At 45.3% G+C, this 21,726-nt stretch overlaps 1 protein-coding gene across 4 annotated transcripts in view; it reads left to right on the top strand.

Moving 5' to 3' along the window:
- DIPK2B (divergent protein kinase domain 2B) overlaps positions 1 to 9,696 on the top strand; it is a 52,929-nt gene extending 43,233 nt beyond the window's left edge. The window contains exons 3-6 of one of the 4 annotated variants that reach the window (XR_008497194.1): positions 357 to 530; positions 3,921 to 4,209; positions 6,138 to 8,906; positions 9,060 to 9,696. Coding sequence is in view for 3 of the 4 variants with exons in the window: in XM_054472972.1 (XP_054328947.1) it covers positions 357 to 530; positions 3,921 to 4,209; positions 6,138 to 6,478 (804 nt within the window). In the remaining variant the exon portion in view is untranslated. Of the gene's footprint in view, positions 1 to 356; positions 531 to 3,920; positions 4,210 to 6,137 lie in introns of all 4 variants that reach the window. The other 3 variants (XM_054472972.1, XM_054472973.1, XM_054472974.1) reach the window with 3 other exon arrangements.
- Positions 9,697 to 21,726: the final 12,030 nt, after the last annotated feature.

Genomic DNA, 21,726 nt, shown 5'->3' with positions numbered 1-21,726 from the left:
TGCTGCCCAAGAGAGCTCATTCCCTTCTCTGTTCCCTGGATCTCTGTGGCCCCGCCCCCAGTACAGCCTGTGGTGGGGTAGGGGGCCTCCCACCCCGCCCCCTAAAAGCGCTCTGGCCCCTCTCCCCAGCCACAGGGGTCTGCCCCCTCCTCCGCCTGGGTAGAGCTACCCAACACCTCCCACCCCCCAATCCCCACTCCTGTAGGTCTTTTCCCCACGCCCCACCTGGCACCCCAACCTCAAGGTCTCCCTCACCCCCAACAGCAGGATCTGCCCATTCCCCCTCCTGCTAACCCCCCACAAGAGCTTAGCGCCACGCCCCCGTCTTCTCCCGCCTCTCTCCCACCTGCGCGTAGGGCCTGGCCAGCCCGCTCCTGCGCTGCCCTTCGCAGCGACTCCTGGATCGCGTGGTCAGGCGCTATGCAGAGGTGGCCGACGCCGGCAGCATCTTCATGGACCACTTCACCGACCGTGACAAGCTGCGCCTGCTCTACACGCTGGCTGTCAACTCGCACCCCATCCTTCTACAGGTACGCAGCGACCTGGCAAGCCCTCTAGGTTGGGGGTCAATCTTGGACTCCCAGAAGCCGCCCTGGATTGAGCCCTCTCCCTCCTTTTACTGCTTGTCTTGGGCCACTAGCCCGTGTTAGGACCTTTCTGGCATGTGTTGGCTTCTGCAGTGTGAAAGTGCTGTGGCTGCTGTAGAGGAAACAGGTGTGGGAGCCCAGAGCTGGGAGGGGGATGGGGATAGGAGGGAACAGTAGCCACCTTCACTGCCTGAGCAGCCCTGAAGGGCTTTGTGAAGGAGGCCAACTTTGACCTGTGCCTCAAAGATTAGTCAGATGGGACCGAGCTCAGGAAGTGGAGAAATAGCCAAAGAATGACCCACCCAGAGATGTACCTTGCATCTATGCTTGGAAAGGAGGGGAAAACAAAGGAAGTAACTCCTAAATGTCCATACACAGGGGAATGGTTAAATAAATGAAGATGCATTAAGGGCCCGGAGATACACTGGTCAACAAGACAAGTATGGTGTCTCCTGCCTTCATGCAGCTTCCAGTCCAGTGGTAGAGACAGACACTTAACGTGGAAACAAACACCCATAAAATATGTGGAGCCCAATCACTCCGACTGATCCCTGACTTCAAGGGTAAGGACACAGGGGTCACATAAAGGACACAAAGGGAACTAGAAAGTAGGAGAGAGGAGCTGGAAAAGGAGGGAGAGTAGAGTGAGAAAGAGGGAAGAAGAGGAAGGCGAGGAGGAGAAGGAGGAAGAAGAGGACTAAGAAAAGGAAGAGGAAGGAAGGCGGGAGAGGAGGAGAGGGAAAGGAAGGAGGAGAAGCGAAAGAATAGGAGGGAGAAAAGGTGCAGGTAGAGGAGGAAGAAGCCACAGCAAAGACAGTTAATAAACACCGGCCAAAGGCATGATGATTGAATACATAATAACAGCTGTCATTCACTGAGCACCTGCTATGTGCCTGGCATTTGGCTGAAGGTTTGATATTATGTCATTTAATGCTCACAGCCACCCCCGAGAATATTATTATTGTCCCGTTTTCCAGATGAGATTCAGTGGGGTTCTGAGATGTGAAGGGACTTGGCCCAAGTCACTTTTAGCCAACATCAGCAATAGAACCCAAATGCAGAGCCATCTGCCTGCCCTCAAAGGCCACACTCTTCCTGCTAAAACCTGCCTGGCGACATTGGCCTTTGAAATACTACAGGAGGAAAAGGAATTGCGGGTTGTCCTGCACTCTCACAGATCTTTTCTCCCAGAAAAGATCTTGGCTACTTCTAGGCCTGGCTCCTGAGAGGCGTGGGATGAGAGCATGGGGCTGGGACTCAGCCCTGGGCTCTGCCCAGGAGGGGCAAGGCATGGAACCCGGGAATGGCTGTGTGGCCGCACCTGTAGACAACGACAGTAGGCCCAGGACTACCCTCTGCGGTACACAGTAAGAAAGGTCCCCTCTGGGCCAGGTGCTGTGGCTCACACCTGTAATCCCAACACTTTGGGAGGCTGAGGTGGGCGGGTCACCTGAGGTCAGGAGTTCGAGACCAGCCTGGCCAACATGATGAAGCCCAGTCTCTACTAAAAAATACAAAAAAAAATTAGCCAGGCACAGTGGGACGCACCTGTAATCTCAGCTACTCAGGAGGCTGAGGCAGGAGAATCACTTGAACCCGGGAGGTGGACATTGCAGTGAGCCAAGATCACACCACTGCACTCCAGCCTGGGCAAGAGAGCAAGACTCTGTTTAAAAAAAAAAAAAGACGTCCCCTCTAGGCAGGGGAAACTCAAATGGGCACGGGTTCTTCATAATGCAGTATGTGGGTTAAAATGGACAGAGGACTGCAGAAAACCATCAGAGATGAGGATGACTTTATTTTTTAAAGAAGGAAAACGAGGAATAAAGTGCTGATATAGCCATTCTAGATATAGCTGCTTTAAGAAATAGTCAAGAAAAGGTTAGCCAGGATTCCTCCCCACTTTTCATCTACAAATCCACAGGTTTGGACCTCTTACAAGCAGGCAGAGGAGACAGGTCCGAGCTTCATGCTTCCCTAGGCCAGTTTTAGGCTGTCTGGAAGGTTCCAGTTAGTTGGGGAACATCTGTACGATGTATGTAGCTACCCCAGCCAGACAGATTCACCCACGGCTGGCAGGAGACAGGCTTAAGGCCAGTACAGTAGTTCCCAAAACTTCAGTCACCCACAGACCACCTTTATGATTTTTGCCCTGTCCCAGAACAAGGTACCCGTACTGTTTTATATATATATATATTTTTTTTTTTTTGAGACAGAGTCACGCTCTGTCACCCAGGCTGGAATGCAGTGGCACGATCTCGGCTCACTGCAGCCTCCACCTCCTGGGTTCAAGCGATTCTCCTGCCTCAGCCTCCAGAGTAGCTGGGATTACAGGCATGCGCCATCACTCCTGGCTGATCTTTATACTTTTAGTAGAGACAAGGTTATGCCATGTTGGCCAGGCTGGCTTCAAACTGCTGTCCTCAAGTGATCCACCTGCGTCGGCCTCCCAAAGTGCTGGGATTACAGGCGTGAGCCACTGTACCCAGCCACTGTTATTTTTAAAAATATTTTTCTTTAGTAGTCAGGAATGGTGGCACGTGCCTGAAGTCCTAGCTACTCAGGAGACTGAGGTGAGAGAATTGCTTGAGCCTAGGAGTTTGAGGCTGCAGTGAACTATGATCATGCCACTGCACTCCAGGTTGGGCGGCAGAGCAAAACCTTGTCTCTTAAAAAAAAAAAAAGTTTTGCTTTAAATCAGACTTAAGTTGATCCTCTATTTTTTTTCCCATAGCCTCTTCCTAAGCAGTGATATCTGTGAAATCTCAAATAATCCTATTTCTTTCAACTATGCAACTCTTAAACATATTTCCCTGAATCCCCGATACTATCTAAAATTGTGGCAAGTCCATTAACATTCTCATACCCTGCTTGGAGGAACTCTGTTGAAATGCACTCTACTACAAAGAAATGACAACAGCCTCCTTTTCTGAATCTTCCCATCAGTAATATAATCAAAAAATGGGGAAGGGGAGGGACGGGGCATTGCCATGTTCCAAGAGGTATAAAAAAGATTGAGAGACACTTTGCTGACGTGTTTTGAGATGCTGATCTTTCTGTACTTGCAGTGAGGGACAGAGACAGATAGATGATAGATAGATAGATGATAGATAGATAGATAGATAGATAGATAGATAGATAGATAGAGGTAGATAGAGACAGATAGAGATAGATAGAGATAGATAGATGATAGAGATAGATAGACGATAGATGATAGATAGATAGATAGATAGATAGATAGATAGATAGATAGATAGATAGATAGATATAATAGACAGATAGAGAGCTGTCACCAGATTTTTCTCTCTAATCCTCCTCCTTCTGGCTTGGCAGATCTTCCCTGGGGCTGAGGGATGGCCGCTGCCCAAGTACCTGGGCTCCTGTGGCAGATTCCTCGTCAGCACCAGCACCAGACCGCTGCAGGAATTCTATGATGCACCCCCAGATCAGGCAGCCGACCTTGCCTACCAGCTCCTGGGTGTCCTGGAGTCTTTGAGGAGCAACGATTTGAACTATTTCTTCTACTTCACCCACATTGATGCAGGCATGTTCGGCGTCTTTAACAACGGGCATCTGTTCATCCGGGATGCCAGTGCAGTGGGCGTCATCGACAAGCAGGAAGGTACTCAGCATGGGCCTGGCTGAGCAGCTGTCAGAGGGAAAGTCAGGGTGACAGGAGCTAGGGAGGGGTGGCCAGGGGTCACGGTATTGGGCCTTTCCCATCTCTGCATGTCATAGTGAGAGCCACTCAAGTTCGGAGAATGTTAGATTTCATGTAAAATGTCCCTCACTCCTATTTGAATTTCTACTCTAACTCCATCTCCAAAGGGGAAGTGGATTTGACCTTGTCCATGAGAAGCATTGTGCATAGTGGCACAGCCCCAGCCGCACCCTCCCAGGGCAGTGCTGTTGTGCAATTGGGTCTGTGTGGCCCAGGGACCTGCCTTGCCCCTCCTTTCTCTCTCTCTCTCTCTCTTTCTAACTCTCTCTCTCTTTCTTTCTCTCTCTCTCTCCTCTCTCTCTCTCTCTCTCTCTCTCTCTCTCACACACACACACACACACACACACACACACACAACTTTGGGTCCATCTCCCACTCAGAGTCTTTCTCATCAGATGCTTTTACCCTTTTTGTAAAACTTAAATATCAGGCTGATTCACTGGTATATTTTGCAATCCATTTTGGCACAATTGCTCTTTATAAAGTTTTCAAAGTAAAAAAGCATGGAACCGAATGAGGTAGATGACTGAATCGTGTTTCTCACTATGTGTAAAGTTTCATTCAGGGTTCTAGAACCCTTCGAACACCCTAATCTCTAATGCTGACCAAATTTTCTGAGCCCAATAAGAGGACAAAGGATTTTATTTTACAATTTCTGATTTTGTTTGCATGCAAAAGCCTACAAAAATAGACAAATTAAACCACACTTATTTATTTCCTGATTTGCCTTTATTAAGAAGAATCAAATTAGAAGAAATGAGGCTGATTCCAGAATATTCTGGATATGTAAATCATGAAACGTCGGTCACACTACAACTCATTGAATACATATTCGGGATTACTTGTTTTTTCTCCTAACCTTGCATTTTATTTTGTTTTTCATTTTTGTTTTTGTTTTTGAGACAGAGTCTCACTCTGTCACCCAGGCTGCAGTGCAGTGGTGCAATCTTGGCTCACTGCAACCTGCGCCTCCTGGGTTCAAGCGATTCTCCTGCCTCAGCCCCATGAGTAGCTGGAATTACAGGCGCCTGTCACCACACCCAGCTAATTTTTGTATTTTTAGTACAGACGGGGTTTCGCCATGTTGGCCAGGCTGGTCTCGAACTCCTGACCTCAGGAGATCCGCCCATCTCAGCCTCCCAAAGGGCTGGGATTACAGGTGTGAGTCGCCGCGTCCGGCCCTCACTTTGCATTTTAAAGGCGCAAATGAAACCAGTCCTAATAATTTCCTGAGTTCCCTAATTTAGTAATAATGAGAGTCTAACAATATGGATGTGATCTCTACAATTATCAGCTTAACTTCTGGTAGGGGTAAGTGGGTTTTCCATGCCCAGGCCTCACTCTATTGTAGCAGAGTGGATTCTTTCCACGTGGTCCCTGAGTCCTAAATCTCCTGGTGACAGGGAAATGCTAGGAGACTATACTAGTTCACCCAGTAATTTTTTTTTTTTTTTTTTTTTTTTTTAGACAGCGTTTCGCTCTGTTGCCCAGGCTGGAGTGCAGTGGTGCAATCTTGGCTCCCTGCAACCTCTGCCTCCCAGGTTCAAGCGATTCTCCAGCCTCAGCCTCCTGAGTAGCTGGGATTACAGATGCACACCACCACACCCGGCTAATTTTTGTATTTTTAGTAGAGATGAAGTTTCACCGTATTGGCCAGGCTGGTCTGGAACTCCTGACCTCAAGTGATCTGCCCGCCTCAGCCTCCCAAAGTGCTGGGATTACAGGCGTGAGCCACCGCACCCGGCTCCACCCAGCAATTCTAATTAGTGGTGCCCTCCCTCAAGGAGCACAGGTGGCAGGGTGTGTAATATTTCCCATTTCTTTTCTAGGCAGCCAAGAAGCCACCAGGGCAGGAGAGAATAAAGACATTTTTAGCTGCCTGGTTTCCGGCTGCCAGGCCCAGCTGCCCTCCTGCGAAAGCATCTCTGAGAAGCAGAGCCTGGTGCTGGTGTGTCAGAAGTTGCTGCCTCGACTTCTCCAGGGGAGGTTCCCCTCCCCACTGCAAGATGACATAGACTCCGTCCTTGCTCAGTGTGGGGACAGCATCCGCCCAGACCCAGAAGTCCTTGGGGCTGCCAGCCAGCTGAAAGACATCTTGAGGCCCCTGAGAACGTGTGACTCCAGATTTGCCTATCGTTACCCAGATTGCAAATATAACGATAAGTTCTGAAGGGCTGGTGTCTAGCTGGCCTTGGGGACAACACGCTTGGCTCTCCATTCTCCCAGTCGGGTTGCTGCAAGGTAGAAAGAAGCAGCTCTTTTTTAAAGATGAGAAGAAAGGCACACTCATTTCTTAGGGACTAAGAGGGGAGTTGTGAGATACCATGTGGCTGTCTCTGCTGGCTGGGACGTCCTGGCAAAGCCCGGGGTGGGTATCAGGAGACCTGGGTATGGATGCTCACTCAATGTCTTTGAGCCTCAGTTTCCTCTATTCTCTACCAGACTCTCCTGAGGTCTTGGGACACATGCTCACCACCTCCATCCCAGGTGGTTACAAAGTGTGTTCTGGAAAAGCACAGAGGCGGGGAGCATGAGAAAGAGCCACTCAGGTCAGGAGGATGGAGTGGAGGGAAGGCAGGGAAAGGACAGGCTCCCTGTCACTACCACTTTAGACTCGGACAAGAGGGGCCCCCTTCCTGTTCCCTGTGGCCCTGCATCACTCCCTACACCATCGCGGGATGAGGAGACTGCAGGCCAAGGGGACATGCCTGCCACCACCTAGAGCCTGGTACCTGAGGCTCCATACACCTGCGCATGGGGCTTCTCGTGGTGTGGGAAGAAGCCAGGGGTAAGAAGATAAGGGGGGCCGGCGGGGGACCAATGTGTTAGCCCAAGTGCTCCAAGAATATGTGTCAAGATAGAGTGAATGGAACAAAGATTTGTTAGGGGAAATGCTTGTGTGTAAGGAAAGAAGGAGGGAGCCGGAGAAGATTGGGAGGACCAGTAAGTCGAGCTGCAAGCTGAGCCCCGGTGAAGGAGAGAATGTCCGGCAGGAGCTTGCTAAGCTCAAAATCAAAGAAAGGTTCAGTAAGGCTGTCAGGGTGTCCTCAAGGCAAAGGCAGCCATCAGAAGAGCCCCGTGTCTCCCACAAATAGACCCCGTTAGCATCCCTGCTGCACTCAGTGGTTGGCGGAAACAGCAAAGATAGATTTCAGCGCACAGCAGCAGGGGTCCCTGGACAGCCCCGCTCCCTAGAGCAGGAGATCTTGAGTGGGAGAACATTCTTGTTGTGGCCACAGCTGAGGCCCTGGACCAGCTCTCTCTACACCGCATGCTCTGAGTTGGGACTCTAAGGAGTCTAGGAAATTTCATTCAAACTTGGCCTTACAGGTCAACTCATCAGAAAAATATTTTTTTCAAGGTCAACCAATAGAACATACTTTATTCAACAGTTTGTTAATTTGCTTTTTAAATATTTAGCCACATGGTATGTGGGCTTCCATGTACACTCTTGCCCTGGCCCCTGAAACATAAGCAGGGGGCTCTTCTGTACATTTGCCCAGCTTCCCTGCCAGCCTTTAACCCCAGGAACCTCTCAGTCTACCTCCTCTTTTCTACCTCTGAATCCCTACCTTTAAAGTCAGAACAGGCCAGGCACGGTGGCTCACACCTGTAATCCCAGCACTTTGGGAGGCTGAGGTGGGTGGATCACTTGACATCAGTAGTTCAAGATGAGCCTGGCCAACATGGTGAAACCCCATCTCTACTAAAAATACAAAAATTAGCCAGGCGTGGTGGTGGGCGCCTGTAATCCCAGCTACTCGGGAGGCTGAGGCAGGAGAATCGCTTGAACCCAGGAGGCAGAGTTTGCAGTCAGCCAAGATCATGCCACTGTACTCCAGCCTGGATGACAGAGTGAGACTCCGTCTCAAAATAAATAAATGAAAATAAAGTCAGAACACCTGGCTTAACAGGCCTCACTGTGCAGATGAGGAAACTGAGGCCCAGGGAGGAAGAGCGATCTGCGGAGATATTTCCAGAACCCCTGCAAGCTGAGCCCCAGTGAAGGAGAGAAGGTCCAGTAGGAGCTTGCTAAGCTCAAAATCGAAGAAAGGTTCAGCAAGGCTGTCAGGGTGTCCTCAAAGCAAAGGCAGCCATCAGAGGAGCCCCGTTGCTATTAGGAGGCTCCTATTGCCCTCCCCTTCAGCCTCTGACTTTCACCTGTGCTACCCAATTCTGGTACCCTTCACTCCCATTCAAAAATGGACCCCAGAAAAGCCTTATTTTGTGGAGTACCTGGTTCCCTTTTGGGTTTGTCTCTTGACTGCTACAGGCACTGCCCCAGGGCAACCATGACAGTGAAGACGACTGGCCAAGCTTGTGGACTGGCCAGCAAGCTTGGGCTGCCTGAGACGCTTTGAAATGGCTGCCTTCTGGCTTGGTCTGGAGGGTGAAGACTGACCACCCTTCCCACCTGCACAGTCACAGTCCCTCTCCTGCTGCCCTGACTGCAGCTGTCCTCCCAGCTGGCCACCTGACCAGAGACCAGGAGAGAGGCCACAGCCTCCAGACCCTCCAGAGTCCCACGGAGGAAGAAGACTTACCAGAGAGACCCTCTGATGTATGAGCCAGGCCCCAGCCCTTCTCCCTGCGTCCAGGTGTGTTTCCCCCGCAAAATGCCTCCACACAATGAGTGACTTTGGCCCTGCGTGGGCCATCATGTGATCTGAGGTAACCCTCGAATCCCTCCACCACACATCTGTCCACCTGCACGGGTTCAAGGTGAGCACTTGCCCCCTTCTCTCCTCCAGACCAGTCGCCTGAAACTCTGAGCAACATTCCTTCAAAACCATCATGTAACCCTTGGTGATGCTGAGTCCAGACAGGAAATGCAGACTTGGGACCCACCTGTATCAGCAGAAAGAGACCTTGTGCCCCATTTGTCCGAGTCCCAGAACGGAGCAAATGAGAAAACCGGCAAGCTGTCCCCCGAGGAGCTGTAGGGAGATTGGTTTTTAGTATAAATTACAACAAAATTTTGTGTATGTGTACAGCTGTGTTCACATCCACAGTGTAAGCTGTGATATGGTTTGGATGTTTGTCCCCTCCAAATCTCATGTTGAAATGTGATCCCCAGCATTGGAGGTAGGGCCTGGTGGGAGGTGACTGGGTGATGGGGGAAGTTGCCTCATGAATGACTTGGTGCCCTCCTGGAAGTGATGAGTGAGTTCTCGCTGAGCTCACTCAAGAGCTGGTTGTTTAAAAGAGTGTGGCACGTCCCTCCCCCAACTCTCCCTCTGACTCCTGCTCTCACCATGAGACACACCTGCTCCCCCTTCGCCTTCCACCATGATTGGAAGCTTCCTGAGGCCCTTACCAGAAGCAGATTCCAGCCCCACACTTCCTGTACCACCTGCAGAACCATAAACCAAAATAAAGCTCTTTTCTTTATCCATTACCCAGCCTCAAGTATTTCTTTATAGTAATACAAAATGGCTTAATGCAAGCTGAGTGCTAAGGAGAGCAGGGCAGATGTCAGGCAGGCCCTACATACGCTTAGGAGTGGCCTAGAAATAATCCCCCAGCTAGTGGCTTTTCCTAGGTTCAGGAGATCACAGAGTCCTTTTCTCATACACCTTCACGACAGAGCAGATGTTCTTGTCAACATGCCTGAAGACCACAGGCCCCACTCAGCTGCCTTCAGGGAACATTTCCCCCCTCCCCCCAGCCACCTGCTAACCCTCCCCCACCCACCGTGTGGTGGACACAGAGCTGAGCCACCCAGCTCTCTCTTCAAGAAACAATGCTCTTCCCAGCGTGGCGTGGTTGGCACACAGCATTAAGCCATCAGGTCCCTCGGGCTCTGCCTCAGCCACACAGAGTGGCTTCACTCGAGGTCACACCCTTCCTAGGGCATATCTAGACCCAGTGACTAGGCATGGAGAGGTGTGAAGGCCCAGCAATTTTGGCCCATTGAGCAACAACTCTAACAGGCAATTCTCCTTCCAGAACTCCCCACCAAGCTGATCAAGACTCATGAGCCTGCCTCACAGTTTAACGTCCCTCTGCCCATCCTGCTTCCTCTGCATTCTTCCTTTCTTTCTTTCTTTTCTTTTTTCTTTTTCTTTTTCTTTTTTTTTTTTTTTTTTGTGAGACAGGATCTCACTCTGTTGCTAAGGCTGGAGTGCAGTGGCGTGATCTCGGCTCATAGTAGCCTCTGCCTCCTAGGTTCAAAAGATTCTCATGCCTCAGCCTCCTGAGTAGCTGGGGTTACAGGTATGTGCCACCACTCCCAGCTGATTTTTGTTTTTGTGTTTTTTGTTTTTTGTTTTAAGTAGAGATGGGGTTTCAACATGTTGGCCAGGCTGGTCTCAAACTCCTGGCCTCAAGTGTTCCCCATAGCAACCAGAGCAGATGCTGGGAAATTTCTTGCTGAGGATAATGACTGAGTTCTTTAGCCGTTTTCACTTGGAGTACTTCATACACCATACTGGCCTTACATGGGATAGAACCACTTCCTCAGGAACTGTGCCTTCCCTTCAATAGCCAGGAGACAGGAGAATCAACACTCCAGTGACTTCAGGTAGAACGAAATTATGTGTTGTGTATTCTCAGTCCCCTGGAATTTGATTCGAGGCGTTAGGGTATTTTTCTGAATTATGTCAGCCATTGTCTTTAAGCCCGCAGGAAAGGCTACATTGGCACCTGGTGCAAAATGAAAGCGTGAGGTCCCTTGTCCAACAATTATTAAGAATCGCAAGACAAGATAGCAGAACATTAAACCAAGCTCAAGCCGCCTGTGAATGCATTGGTTGCAGGTCCGCGAAGCTGACCCTGGGTGCCTGTAAATACTAATTCTCCCTACTCTTGGCGTAGAGTGTTCTCAGCATTTGCTGGGGTCTCATTTGACCTCCACATCCCAGGGGAGTAGGTGTGGGACTAGCAGCAATATATAAAATATTTAGGCCGGGCATGGTGGCTCACGCCTGTAATCCCAGCATTTTGGGAGGCTGAGGCAGGAGGATCACCTGAGGTCCGGAGTTCATGACCAGGCTGGCCAACATGGTGAAGCCCTGCCTCTACTAAAAATACAAAAATTAGCCAGGCTTGGTGGCACCTGCCTGTAATCCCAGCTACTCAGGAGGCTGAGACATGAGCATCGCTTGAACCCGGGAGGCGGAGGCTGTGGTGAGATCGCGCCACTGCACTCCAGCCTGGGCGACAGAGTGAGACTTCATCTCAAAAAAAAAAAATTAAAATAAAATAAAAATAACCACCATGGGGCAAAGGAACTGACCTTTGAAAACAGACTCCACCAGCCGCAGCCATCAGGAGAGCCAAACCACAGCCCTGCAGGCAAGATCTCCTTTTCAAACAAGGAAAGTGATTTCAGTGATTTGCACGAAATGACAATTTTTAGGTCTCCTGCTTTCCCAGTCCTCCCCTGTAGCATCTGACTTCTGCCTATAAGTGATTCCATGAGCCTGAACATTTCTTCTGGAGTTAAAATAAATACTTTGTTAGATGTGTGTTCTTTTTTGGAAAGATCTAGAGCTCTGGAATCAGACAGACCTAGTATCAAATCATGACTTTGCTGGTTACTGTGTAATTTTGGGCAGGTTACTTAGTCTTTCTGAGCCTCCATTTACCCATCCGTAAAACGTGGAGAAAAAGATTTATCCTTTCTGAGTCATTATCCTGTGTAAATAATATAATGTCCCTCAAGAGCCCGGCACACATGGGAGGTCGATATTTGAAGGCAAATGTAGGGAAAGAGCAGAGGGTCTCCCCCGGCAGAAAGGGTTCCTGGCCCAGCCAAGGCAAGCGCAGCAGCATCTTGGGAGGGACTCTGGTCCCCACCCCAAGCCTCTGCTTCTGCTCAGAGGAGCCACCAGGAAGCCTCAGGCTGCTAGACAGTCTGACTGGGGCCATTTTTCTTCCTCCCTCAGCCAGATTCTGGGTGGATCATGAATGGCAGCAGAGCAGCCACTAACCTTAGCTCCCCAGCCCAGCCCTCAGCCAGGCTCAGAAGGGGATCCTCTTTAAGCAGGTAATGTTGGGGGCCTGAAGAAGTCCATCCATGCTCAGTACATGAAGAGAAACGAGGAATGCAGTTTGGCCCGCTGAAAACCACAGCCTCACTGCCAGTTCATGATGATGTGACTTTTCTGCCCACCTTGGGGCCTGTTGCTCACATATATTGGCACAGATGAGCTCACATGCTCACAGGCACACAAGTATACTCTCTGCTCTGTCCACACTCTTTTTTTTTTTTTGGCGACAGGGCTTTGTCCAAGCTGGAGTGCAGTGGTGGCACCATGCCTGGCTAATTTTTAAAAATTTTTTTGTAGAGGCAACAGGGTCTCACTCTATTGCCCAGGCTGGTCTCAAATTCTTTGGCTGAAGCAATCTTCTTGCCTTGGCCTCCCTAAGTATTGGAATTACAGACGTGAGCCATAGCACCCGGCCATGTCTGCCTCTCTTTATGACATTGTTGAAAGACGGTCGTGGGCTGTGTGGGAGGGTCAACACACAGGAAGGGGCCATGGCATTTGCAGATATAATGACCCTTCAAAAAGGCAACTTAGGTGCAGCAAACCACCATGGCACATGTATACCTATGTAACAAACCTGCACATTCTGCACATGTATCCCAGAACTTAAAGTATAATTTAAAAAAAAAAAAGGCAACTTAGGCCAGGCATGGTGGCTCACACCCATAATCCTAGCACTTTGGGAGGCCACGGCGGGAGAATCACTTGAGCCCAGAGTTCGAGACTAGCCTGGGTACTATAGTGAGACCCTATCTCTACCAAAAAAAAAAAAAAAAAAATTAGCAAGGCGTGGTGGTGCATGTGCCTGAAATCCCAGCTCCTCAGGAGGCTGAAGCAGGAGGATCCCTTGAGCCTGGGAGGTTGACACTGCAATGAGCTGTGATTGCACCACTGCACTCCAGCCTGGAGCCTGGGTGACAGAACAAGACCTTGTCTCTAAAAATAAAAAATGAAAAAAAGGTAACAAAGTAATCGACTGGCAAAGGTAGGCTAGGCAGCCTGTGCAAGTGGCCCACCCATTACAGCTCTTTTAGAATCAAATAAGGAGACAGGAACACTCCTGTCCCAGTCAAGTGACCAGGGAATAGTGTCAGTCCTGGACAATGACTCTAGAGGGAGTGTGCCATTGCAGAGGGAGCATTGGCTCTGGAAGCAGACACGTGTGCCTTCAGATCCCGCACCGGTCCCTCTTCAAAAGTCAGTGCTTCAAAGTTGTTTATTGCTATGGTGTTCATTGCAATTGAGTAATGAATAAGCAAATATTTGCAATGAATAAGCAAAGTTATTCCTTGTAACTGCAAAATATTGGGACCAACCTATATGCCTGTACATAGGAGAGTGGTTGAAAAAACTACAGTTCATCTACACAATGGAGGGCTGTGCAGCTGTACAAATGAATGAGGAAAAGCTCTATGACCTGATAGGAAATGAATTGCAGGATACAGTGCTAAGTGAGGGGGAGAAAAGCAAAACGCAAAAGCATATTTACAGGATGTTACCTTTCATATAAAAAAGAAGGGGATATAAGAAATCATTTAGGCCAGGCACAGTGGCTCACACCTGTAATCCCAGCACTTTGGGAGGCCGAGGCAGGTGGATCACTTGAGGTTAGGAGTTCGAGACCAGGCTGCCCAATAAGACGAAACCCCATCTCTACTAAAAATACAAAAAGTACCCAGGCATGGTGGCTCCAGCCTGTAATCCCAGCTACTCGGGAGGCTGAGGCAGGAGAATTGTTTGAACCCAGGAGGCAGAGGTTGCAGTGAGCCAAGATCGTGCCACTGCACTCCAGCCTGGGTGACAGTGAGACCCCGTCTCAAAAAATAAATAAATAAATAAATCATTTATATATCTGCTCATTTGTAATGCTCTGGATTGGATGCTGTCAGGGAGTGGGGGTAATTCTATGCTTGAATATATCAATAAATCTTATCTATAGGACAGGAGAAATGAAGCATGGCTAAAGCTCTAATTAGTACAGTCACAGCAGTCATTCCTATTCTCATACTAACCAGGATAAGGGGATGTTTCGGTAATTTCTGTTTGAACAATGTTCACATTGTTGTTTGTGTTCAGACAAGAGTACAGAGTGGCCTTGTTTTGTCTTGATCTATCTTGGTCACAGAGCAGCTTTGTTTGATGGCGTTCTGAGAAATTGTTTATGTTCAAAGAGACCACAAAGGCCAAGCTACAAGGGCCAAGCCAGCTCTGAGTGACACCGAGGGTAAGGCCTAACTGATAATGCCAAGCCAGTTCCCAGCTGGCATGAGCTGCTTTTCTCTTTCTCAGTGGGACAACTGGTGAAATTTGAATAAAGTCTATAAGATTAGTAAATAGCATTTTATCAGTGTTAATTTCTTAGTTTCAATCATTGTACTATGATTATGTAAGGTGTTAAGATGAAGGGAAGTTGGCCGGGAGCAGTGGCTCATGCCTGTAATCCCAACATTTTGAGAGGCCGAGGCAGGAGGATCCCCTGAGCCCAGAAATGCAAGACCAGCCTGGACAGCATAACAAAACTCCATCTCTATTTGAATTAAAAAAAAAAAAAAAGAGGAGAAGTTGGGTGAAAGGTATAAAGGAACTCTGTATACTATTCTGGAACTTTTTTGTAAGTCTAAAATTCTTCCAAAATAAAAATTAAAAAAAAAACTCAGTGCATGAAGTGGAAGAGGTTGACTTTTATATCCGGGCCATGCTGTATAAAACCAAATGCATATCTCAAAACACTAAAGCATTACCTGTGTGACAAGATGGTCCCGACAACACATAGAAATTGAGTAGGATTAAAAGGAAGATTCCAGGCTCCCATTTAGGTCTTATTCTAGGGTAATTCTCCTTGAGTAGATTCATCACTGCCTCGTTTTCACTGTTATTGCTCTTTCTCTGCCTTTCTTTTATTTAATTTGCCCAAGTGAATATGCCCATGCTAGAACCAGGACTACCCCTATCACCCTGGAAAGCAACAGAGACCTGGGGCTTCCACACGCTCACTTCCAATTCCTTCCCTTCTACACACAGACTACAGTGCCTCTTGTAGACAGGACATCGAGAATGAGTTGAAACTCACCCCACACCCCACCTCGGCCCATTTAGCTGAATCTGACTTTCTGCCTCCTGCCCATACCTGTAGCTTCTCTCTGAAAAAATCATCCTTTAAAGAGACTTGTGCCAAGCTGAGTTTATATTCCTCTTGTCAAAATAACAAATATTTTAATATTTCATTTGTGCAAGGGATCCTATGCAAGGCAGGCAAAAATTCAGGAAAAGAGGCAAGTCATGGAAACTTGGTGAGAATATAATCCTATTGAAAAGCAATTTGGCAAAGTTCATCAAGAGCCTCAAAAAGGATGGCACACTCTACCCAGTAATTCCACTTCTGGGATGCTATCCAAAGGAAGTCATCAAGAATGCAGAGAGATTTATGCACAGACTGGCTGCTAAAAATCATGGATTGAACACTTGTAACCCCTACTAAAATGAAAGTAAGTGGAATTTTTAATAGGCATAAACTACAAGACAGGGGAAAATGAGAGAGGAGAAAAATAGAAACACAATTTTGAAAGCTGGAAAGCAAATAACTTAGCAGGACCAAAAAAACTAAATCCTAAACTGGCAGCAAAGAATGCTGAGAACCAACCTGATTTATACCACAAAATCCCTCAAAAGGTTAAGGAATTGATGGCACTAGATCCCTCAGGAAATGAGGGGGAAGAGGTAGCTGAAATATGGATGAAGTTTAAAAGGCTGTTCTAAGCAGTTGGATCCGGTTTGATCTCCCTACTCCTCCTAGCCAGGTAATGGTCCTCCAAGACCAACAAAAGATTAGAGGCTCCTTTCCTAGAGAGAGTCAATCAAAGGTCTTTAGGGATAATAAGGAGATATCAGGGTGGCAAGTCACACTGCAAACTAGGGGATCAAGGACTTGTGTGCACATTGGCTGTGGGCTCCCCATCTTCACCTGCACTGGCAGCCGGGCCTTCACCTCCAGGCAGGAGAACGGAAGAGAGAGCCCCCAGGGTAAAGAGCAAAAGAAGCCCCTCATCAGAAGCCCCTCAACCACCCCTCATACCCAGCCAGGTCCTCACGGGGAAGGTCACAGCTAGCAAACCCCACTGGCTGTCCAGAACATTCAGTCATCTTTTTAATTTCCCACTCCTTTTATTTTCTGGGGTTTTTCCCCCCTCTAACATTATTTCGAAATAATTTCAGGCCTTTAGAAAAGTTGAAGGAAAAATACAAATCCATATTCCCAATTGTTTGCTTCTTTCTTGTGTTTGCTTTATCATTCCCTCCCCTCCTCCATCTCTCTCTCCCTCCACGTATGTTCCTCCTCATGCTCTCACCCAACCACCCTGCCCAACTCCCACCCATTTTTTTCTGAGCCATTTTAAAGAAGTGACAGACGTGCGCCTAAATACTTCAGAGTATATATCCTAAAAACCAAATATAGTCTTACCTAACCAGTATGATTATCAGAATTAGGAAATGAATATTGATACAATGCTATTATCTAACTACAACCTGTTGAAAGATAAATTTTAGACAAATTAAATTTCATAGAGTTTAACTGAGCAAACAACAATTTGAGAATCAGGCAGCACCAGAACCAGAATAGGTTCAGAGCAACTCCAGAGTTGCCATATGGTTGGATAACATTTATGGATAGAAAAAGGAAAGTGTGGTAGAGAAAACGGAAGTGAGATACAGAAACAACTAGATTGGTTACAGCTCGGTGTTTGCCTTATTTGCATAGGCTTAAACAGTTGGCCACCTGTGATTGGCTGAAACTCAGCTGCTGTGATTGGTTGAGACTCGGGCTACTTGTTACAAGAGTACAGTCTGTTTACACATCCAGTTAGGTTACAGTTCACTGTGTACAGAGAAACCTTTAGGCAAAACCTAAATTGCTGGGTGTGGTGGCTCATGCCTGTAATCCCAGTACTTTGGGAGGCCGAGGCAGGCAGATCAGTTGAGGCCAGGAGTTTGAGACCAGCTTGGCCAGCAGGGCAAAACCCCATCTCTACTAAAAATACAAAAATTAGCCGGGTGTGGCAGCACATGCCTGTAGTCCCAGCTACTTGGGAGGCTGAGGCAGGAGGATGGCTTCATCCCTGGAGGTGGAAGTTGCAGTGAGCCGAGATTGTGCCACTGCACTCCAGCCTGGGTGACAGAGTGAACATAAACTACGTAAGGAGGCAGCTTTAGACTAAACTTAATTTAACAAGCCCTTATTTAAATTTGGGCAATTTCACCAATAGTTTCCTTCATAGAAATTGTTTTTTCCTGGCCCAGGATCACACATTGCATTTAATTATTGTGTCTCTCTAGTCTCTCTCTCTTTAATCTAGAATAGTTTCTCAGTCCTAACAGAAGACATTTGAGGTCAGTTTGTCCCATTTTTGGTGATGTTCACTTGGTTAAGCTGAGGTCTGCTAGGTTTCTCCACTTAAAGTTAATACATAACTGAAGAGAAAATACTTTGAGACTCTGTAAATATCCTGTATTCATCAAACTTCCACCCATTCATTTTAACGTCATTGATGATTCTTGCCTGAATCAATTATTACTATGATGTCGCAAAATGGTGCTTTTCTATTACTCCTTCTACATTTATTAGTTGACATTCTTTTGTTAAAAAAAAAACTTTTCCTTTCTCCTACTTAGTTATTTATTAATACATTTATATAAGTATGGAGTAGCGGATTCTTATTTTACTTGATGGATTATAATATATTCTTACCATTTATTTAGATGCTCCAAATTTTCCCATGTTTGACCAGTGGTAAAACTCCCAGAAAGTAGAGCAAAAAGTCAGTCTAAAAGCAAGAGGAAAAAAAATAATTACAGAATTAGTCCAAATAGTAGGAGCTCCAAACACACACACACAGTGACAAACACACACAGACACAGATGTGTACATGAACACAGACACCACAAAGTGACAGAGGCACACACACAAAGACACATAAACATCAAAGACACGCACAGACACACATAAACACAGAGATACAAATGTACAGACACACACACAGAAGGAAATAATCAACAAGAAAATTTGATTTACTATAATTAAAGGCCATTAGTGTTTCCATTGGAAGGACTTTTGGAATGCCCATCACAATAAATATGGCGGGGACTGGAGGGGTGTCAAAAACACCAGAAGCCAGAAGACAATGACTTCAAAATTCTGAAGGAAAATTATTTTCAACCTTGAATTTACTTTTCCAAGCAAACTATCAATCAATTTTATATCTATGCTAACTATCAATTTCAGACGTCTAAGTTCGCAAATACTTTTGTTTTCAAGCATCCTGTCTTAGGAAGGATTGATAAGGATATTGGAAGATATGCTCTATCAAAAGAGTGCAGTAGGCCAGGTGCGGTGGCTCATGCCTGTAATCCCAACACTTTGGGAGGCCGAGGCAGGCGGATCACCTGAGGTTGGGAGTTCGACACCAACCTGACCAACATGGAGAAACCCCATCTCTACGAAAAATACAAAATTAGCTGGGCGTGGTGGTGCATGCCTGTAATCCCACCTACTCAGGAGGCTGAGGCAAGGCAATCACTTGAACTCGGGAGGGGGAGGTTGCAGTGAGCCGAGATCATGCCGTTACACTCCAGCATAGGCAACAAGAGTGAAACTCTGTCTCAAAATAAAAAAAATTAAAAAAAAAAAGTGTGCAGTAGACCAAGATAAAGGACACCCGAGTTGTAGGAAACAAGGGCTCCAACACAGGAGAGGGGAATGGGATCCTAGGAGACAGCTGTGTACCAAGCATGGGCCCACCCCGTCCACAGGGGAGCAGGTCAGAAGGCTTCAAGAACCATTCCTTCAGAAAGATGAAACCGTTAAAAACCCAATATATCTGAATGCTTGTTTATTTTTTTGTTGGTTTGCTATAGAGACAGGGTCTAGTCTAGCTCTGTCTCCCATGCTAAAGTACAGTGGTGTGATCATAGCTCACTGTAACCTCAAACTCTTAGGCTCAAAGGATCCTCCTGCCTCAGTCTCCTGAGTAGCTGGGACTACAGGCACACACCATCAGGCCCAACTAATTTTTTAATTTTTCATAGAGATGTAGTCTTGCTCTGTTGCCCAGGCTGGCCTCAAGCAATCCTCCCACACCAGCCTTCCAAAGTGCTGTGATTATAGGCGTGAACTATGCCTGACCTATGTCTGACTTTTTTGAGAGAAGATTTAGACAACTAGTGAAGAATTTGGATTTGAACTCATGATAAATACATAGAAAACCAAGTAAGGCACTAACAACACAATTAAGAACCTCTGAGAAACAAAAATATATGCAGGAAAGAAAAAGTGGGCCTTGTGGACCTCATGGCCCAGCTTTGAATGGTGTTGACATAACCATAGTTATTTAAACACAAAATACTGATTTAACCAAATAATGATATATTGATATTGGGAGTATGGGAAGGATGTGCATGGGAAGAGGGGGCCAGGAAGAAGAAAAATAAAGCAAAGCAAATCATCTTCCATGGGGAGATTCAATAGACAATGCCTACAATGGAAAAAAATTGAGAAGTTTCCATTCAAACCCGTTATTTAGAAAAGTGGCAGTAAGTATGCAACGTAATTAGCTAAAAGATGCCGTGTGGCAAGGCAAATGGTGAAGGAGAGATGAGAGATTGCTGGGTTTTGTAACAAACACTGCAGATCCGTATGTCTCTCCAGACTATATATTATCTATAACTTTGCTAAAAAACATTTGTAAATGCAACACTAAAAATTTTTCAAATAAAATAAACAGGAGATTTATGCATTGAAATTATAATTACATCATTATTTTAGATAACAAAGAGTTGTATATAATTTACATACCCAAGAGTGGAGAAATGGCTAAGCAATTATAGTGGTATCCACACAATTATATATACAACTAAATTAAAATACTTCTTATAGAGAAGTTATAATGCAATAAGAAAATGCTTATGACCAAATGCTAAATGAAACCAACAGGTCACAAAATGTTCTACAGATGTCAAGCTCTTTTTGTTTTTCTTTCTTGTGTTTGGCTTCTTTTTTTTCAATAAATAGTTTTGCACAGAAATAAGACTGGAAGTAAAGATACCAAAACATTAACAGTGGTTGGATTTAGATCATGTGGCTTTTGATTCTTTAAAAATTATTTTTACTCTTCTGTCTTTAACAAGTATTCTTTTGGAGCATATTATATATATGTGTGTGTGTGTGTGTGTGTGCATGTATATATATATATAAATATATATATATAAAAAATAAATATATATAAAAATATATAAATATATAAATATATAAATATATATTATATATAAATATATAAAAATATATATAAATATAAATATATATAAAATATATATAAATATATAAATATATATAAATATATATAAATAAATATATATAAATATATAAATATATAAATAAATATATAATATATAAATATATAAAAATAAATATAAATATATAAATATATAATATATATAAATATATATAAATATATAATATATAAATATATAAAAAAATATATAAATATATAATATATAAAAATATATATAAATATATAAAATATATATATAAAAATATATAAATATATAATATATAAATATATAAATATATAAATATATATAATATATAAATATATATAATATATATATAAATATATATATATAGAGAGAGAGAGAGAGAGAGAAAGAGAAGAGACAAGGTATTGCTTTGTTGACTGGGCTGGTCTCATACTTCTGGACTTACATGATCCTCCCGCCTCAACCTCCCAAAGTTCTGGGATTACAAACATGAGCCACTGCACCCAGCCAAAAAATATTTTTTGTTTATTATATATTAATAATATTAATATGTTTATTATTTAAAAATATCAACATGGTCTAAGAAAACAATGAAAATCATCCAGGTGTATTGCTTTTATTATGAAAAAAAAAAGACATTTTTGAAGCGTGGGAATTTCTCCATTGTGAGAAAAAAGCAGCCATACTCGCGACAGTTTGGCCAATGAAGACTTGACTGAGGCCTTAGCCTTGACGTTGAGACTGACTTCATCTAAGGCAGCAATATTACTATTTTTTCAAACTGAGATAAAACCTGATAGAATTGTTGTGCATGCCTTCATAATGGCTAAATATGAAAAAAAAGTCTGAAGCAGTTTTGACATTTATTTTCAAGTCCTAGGAACTAAAAAAAAAACCCAACAACACAAAGTTTCAGAAAAATTTCAGAAACTGGGTAACTAACAATGAAAGCTGGAAAAAATGATTTTCACATTGATCATTCGTTTTGTTTTACTTGCTTCAGTCTTAAATCTGCAGCTTGCTTTTCCTGGATTTCCATTTGATAGTGTGCTGCTTCTCAGAGTCATGACCTATGTATTATTAGTCCATTTTCACTCTGCTGATAAAGACATACCTG

This window comes from Pongo pygmaeus, chromosome X, assembly GCF_028885625.2.
Source record: "Pongo pygmaeus isolate AG05252 chromosome X, NHGRI_mPonPyg2-v2.0_pri, whole genome shotgun sequence".
Classification (NCBI taxonomy): Eukaryota; Metazoa; Chordata; class Mammalia; order Primates; family Hominidae; genus Pongo; species Pongo pygmaeus.
Note: the sequence above shows the minus strand (reverse complement) of the source record. Positions and strands in the feature narration are given on the sequence as shown.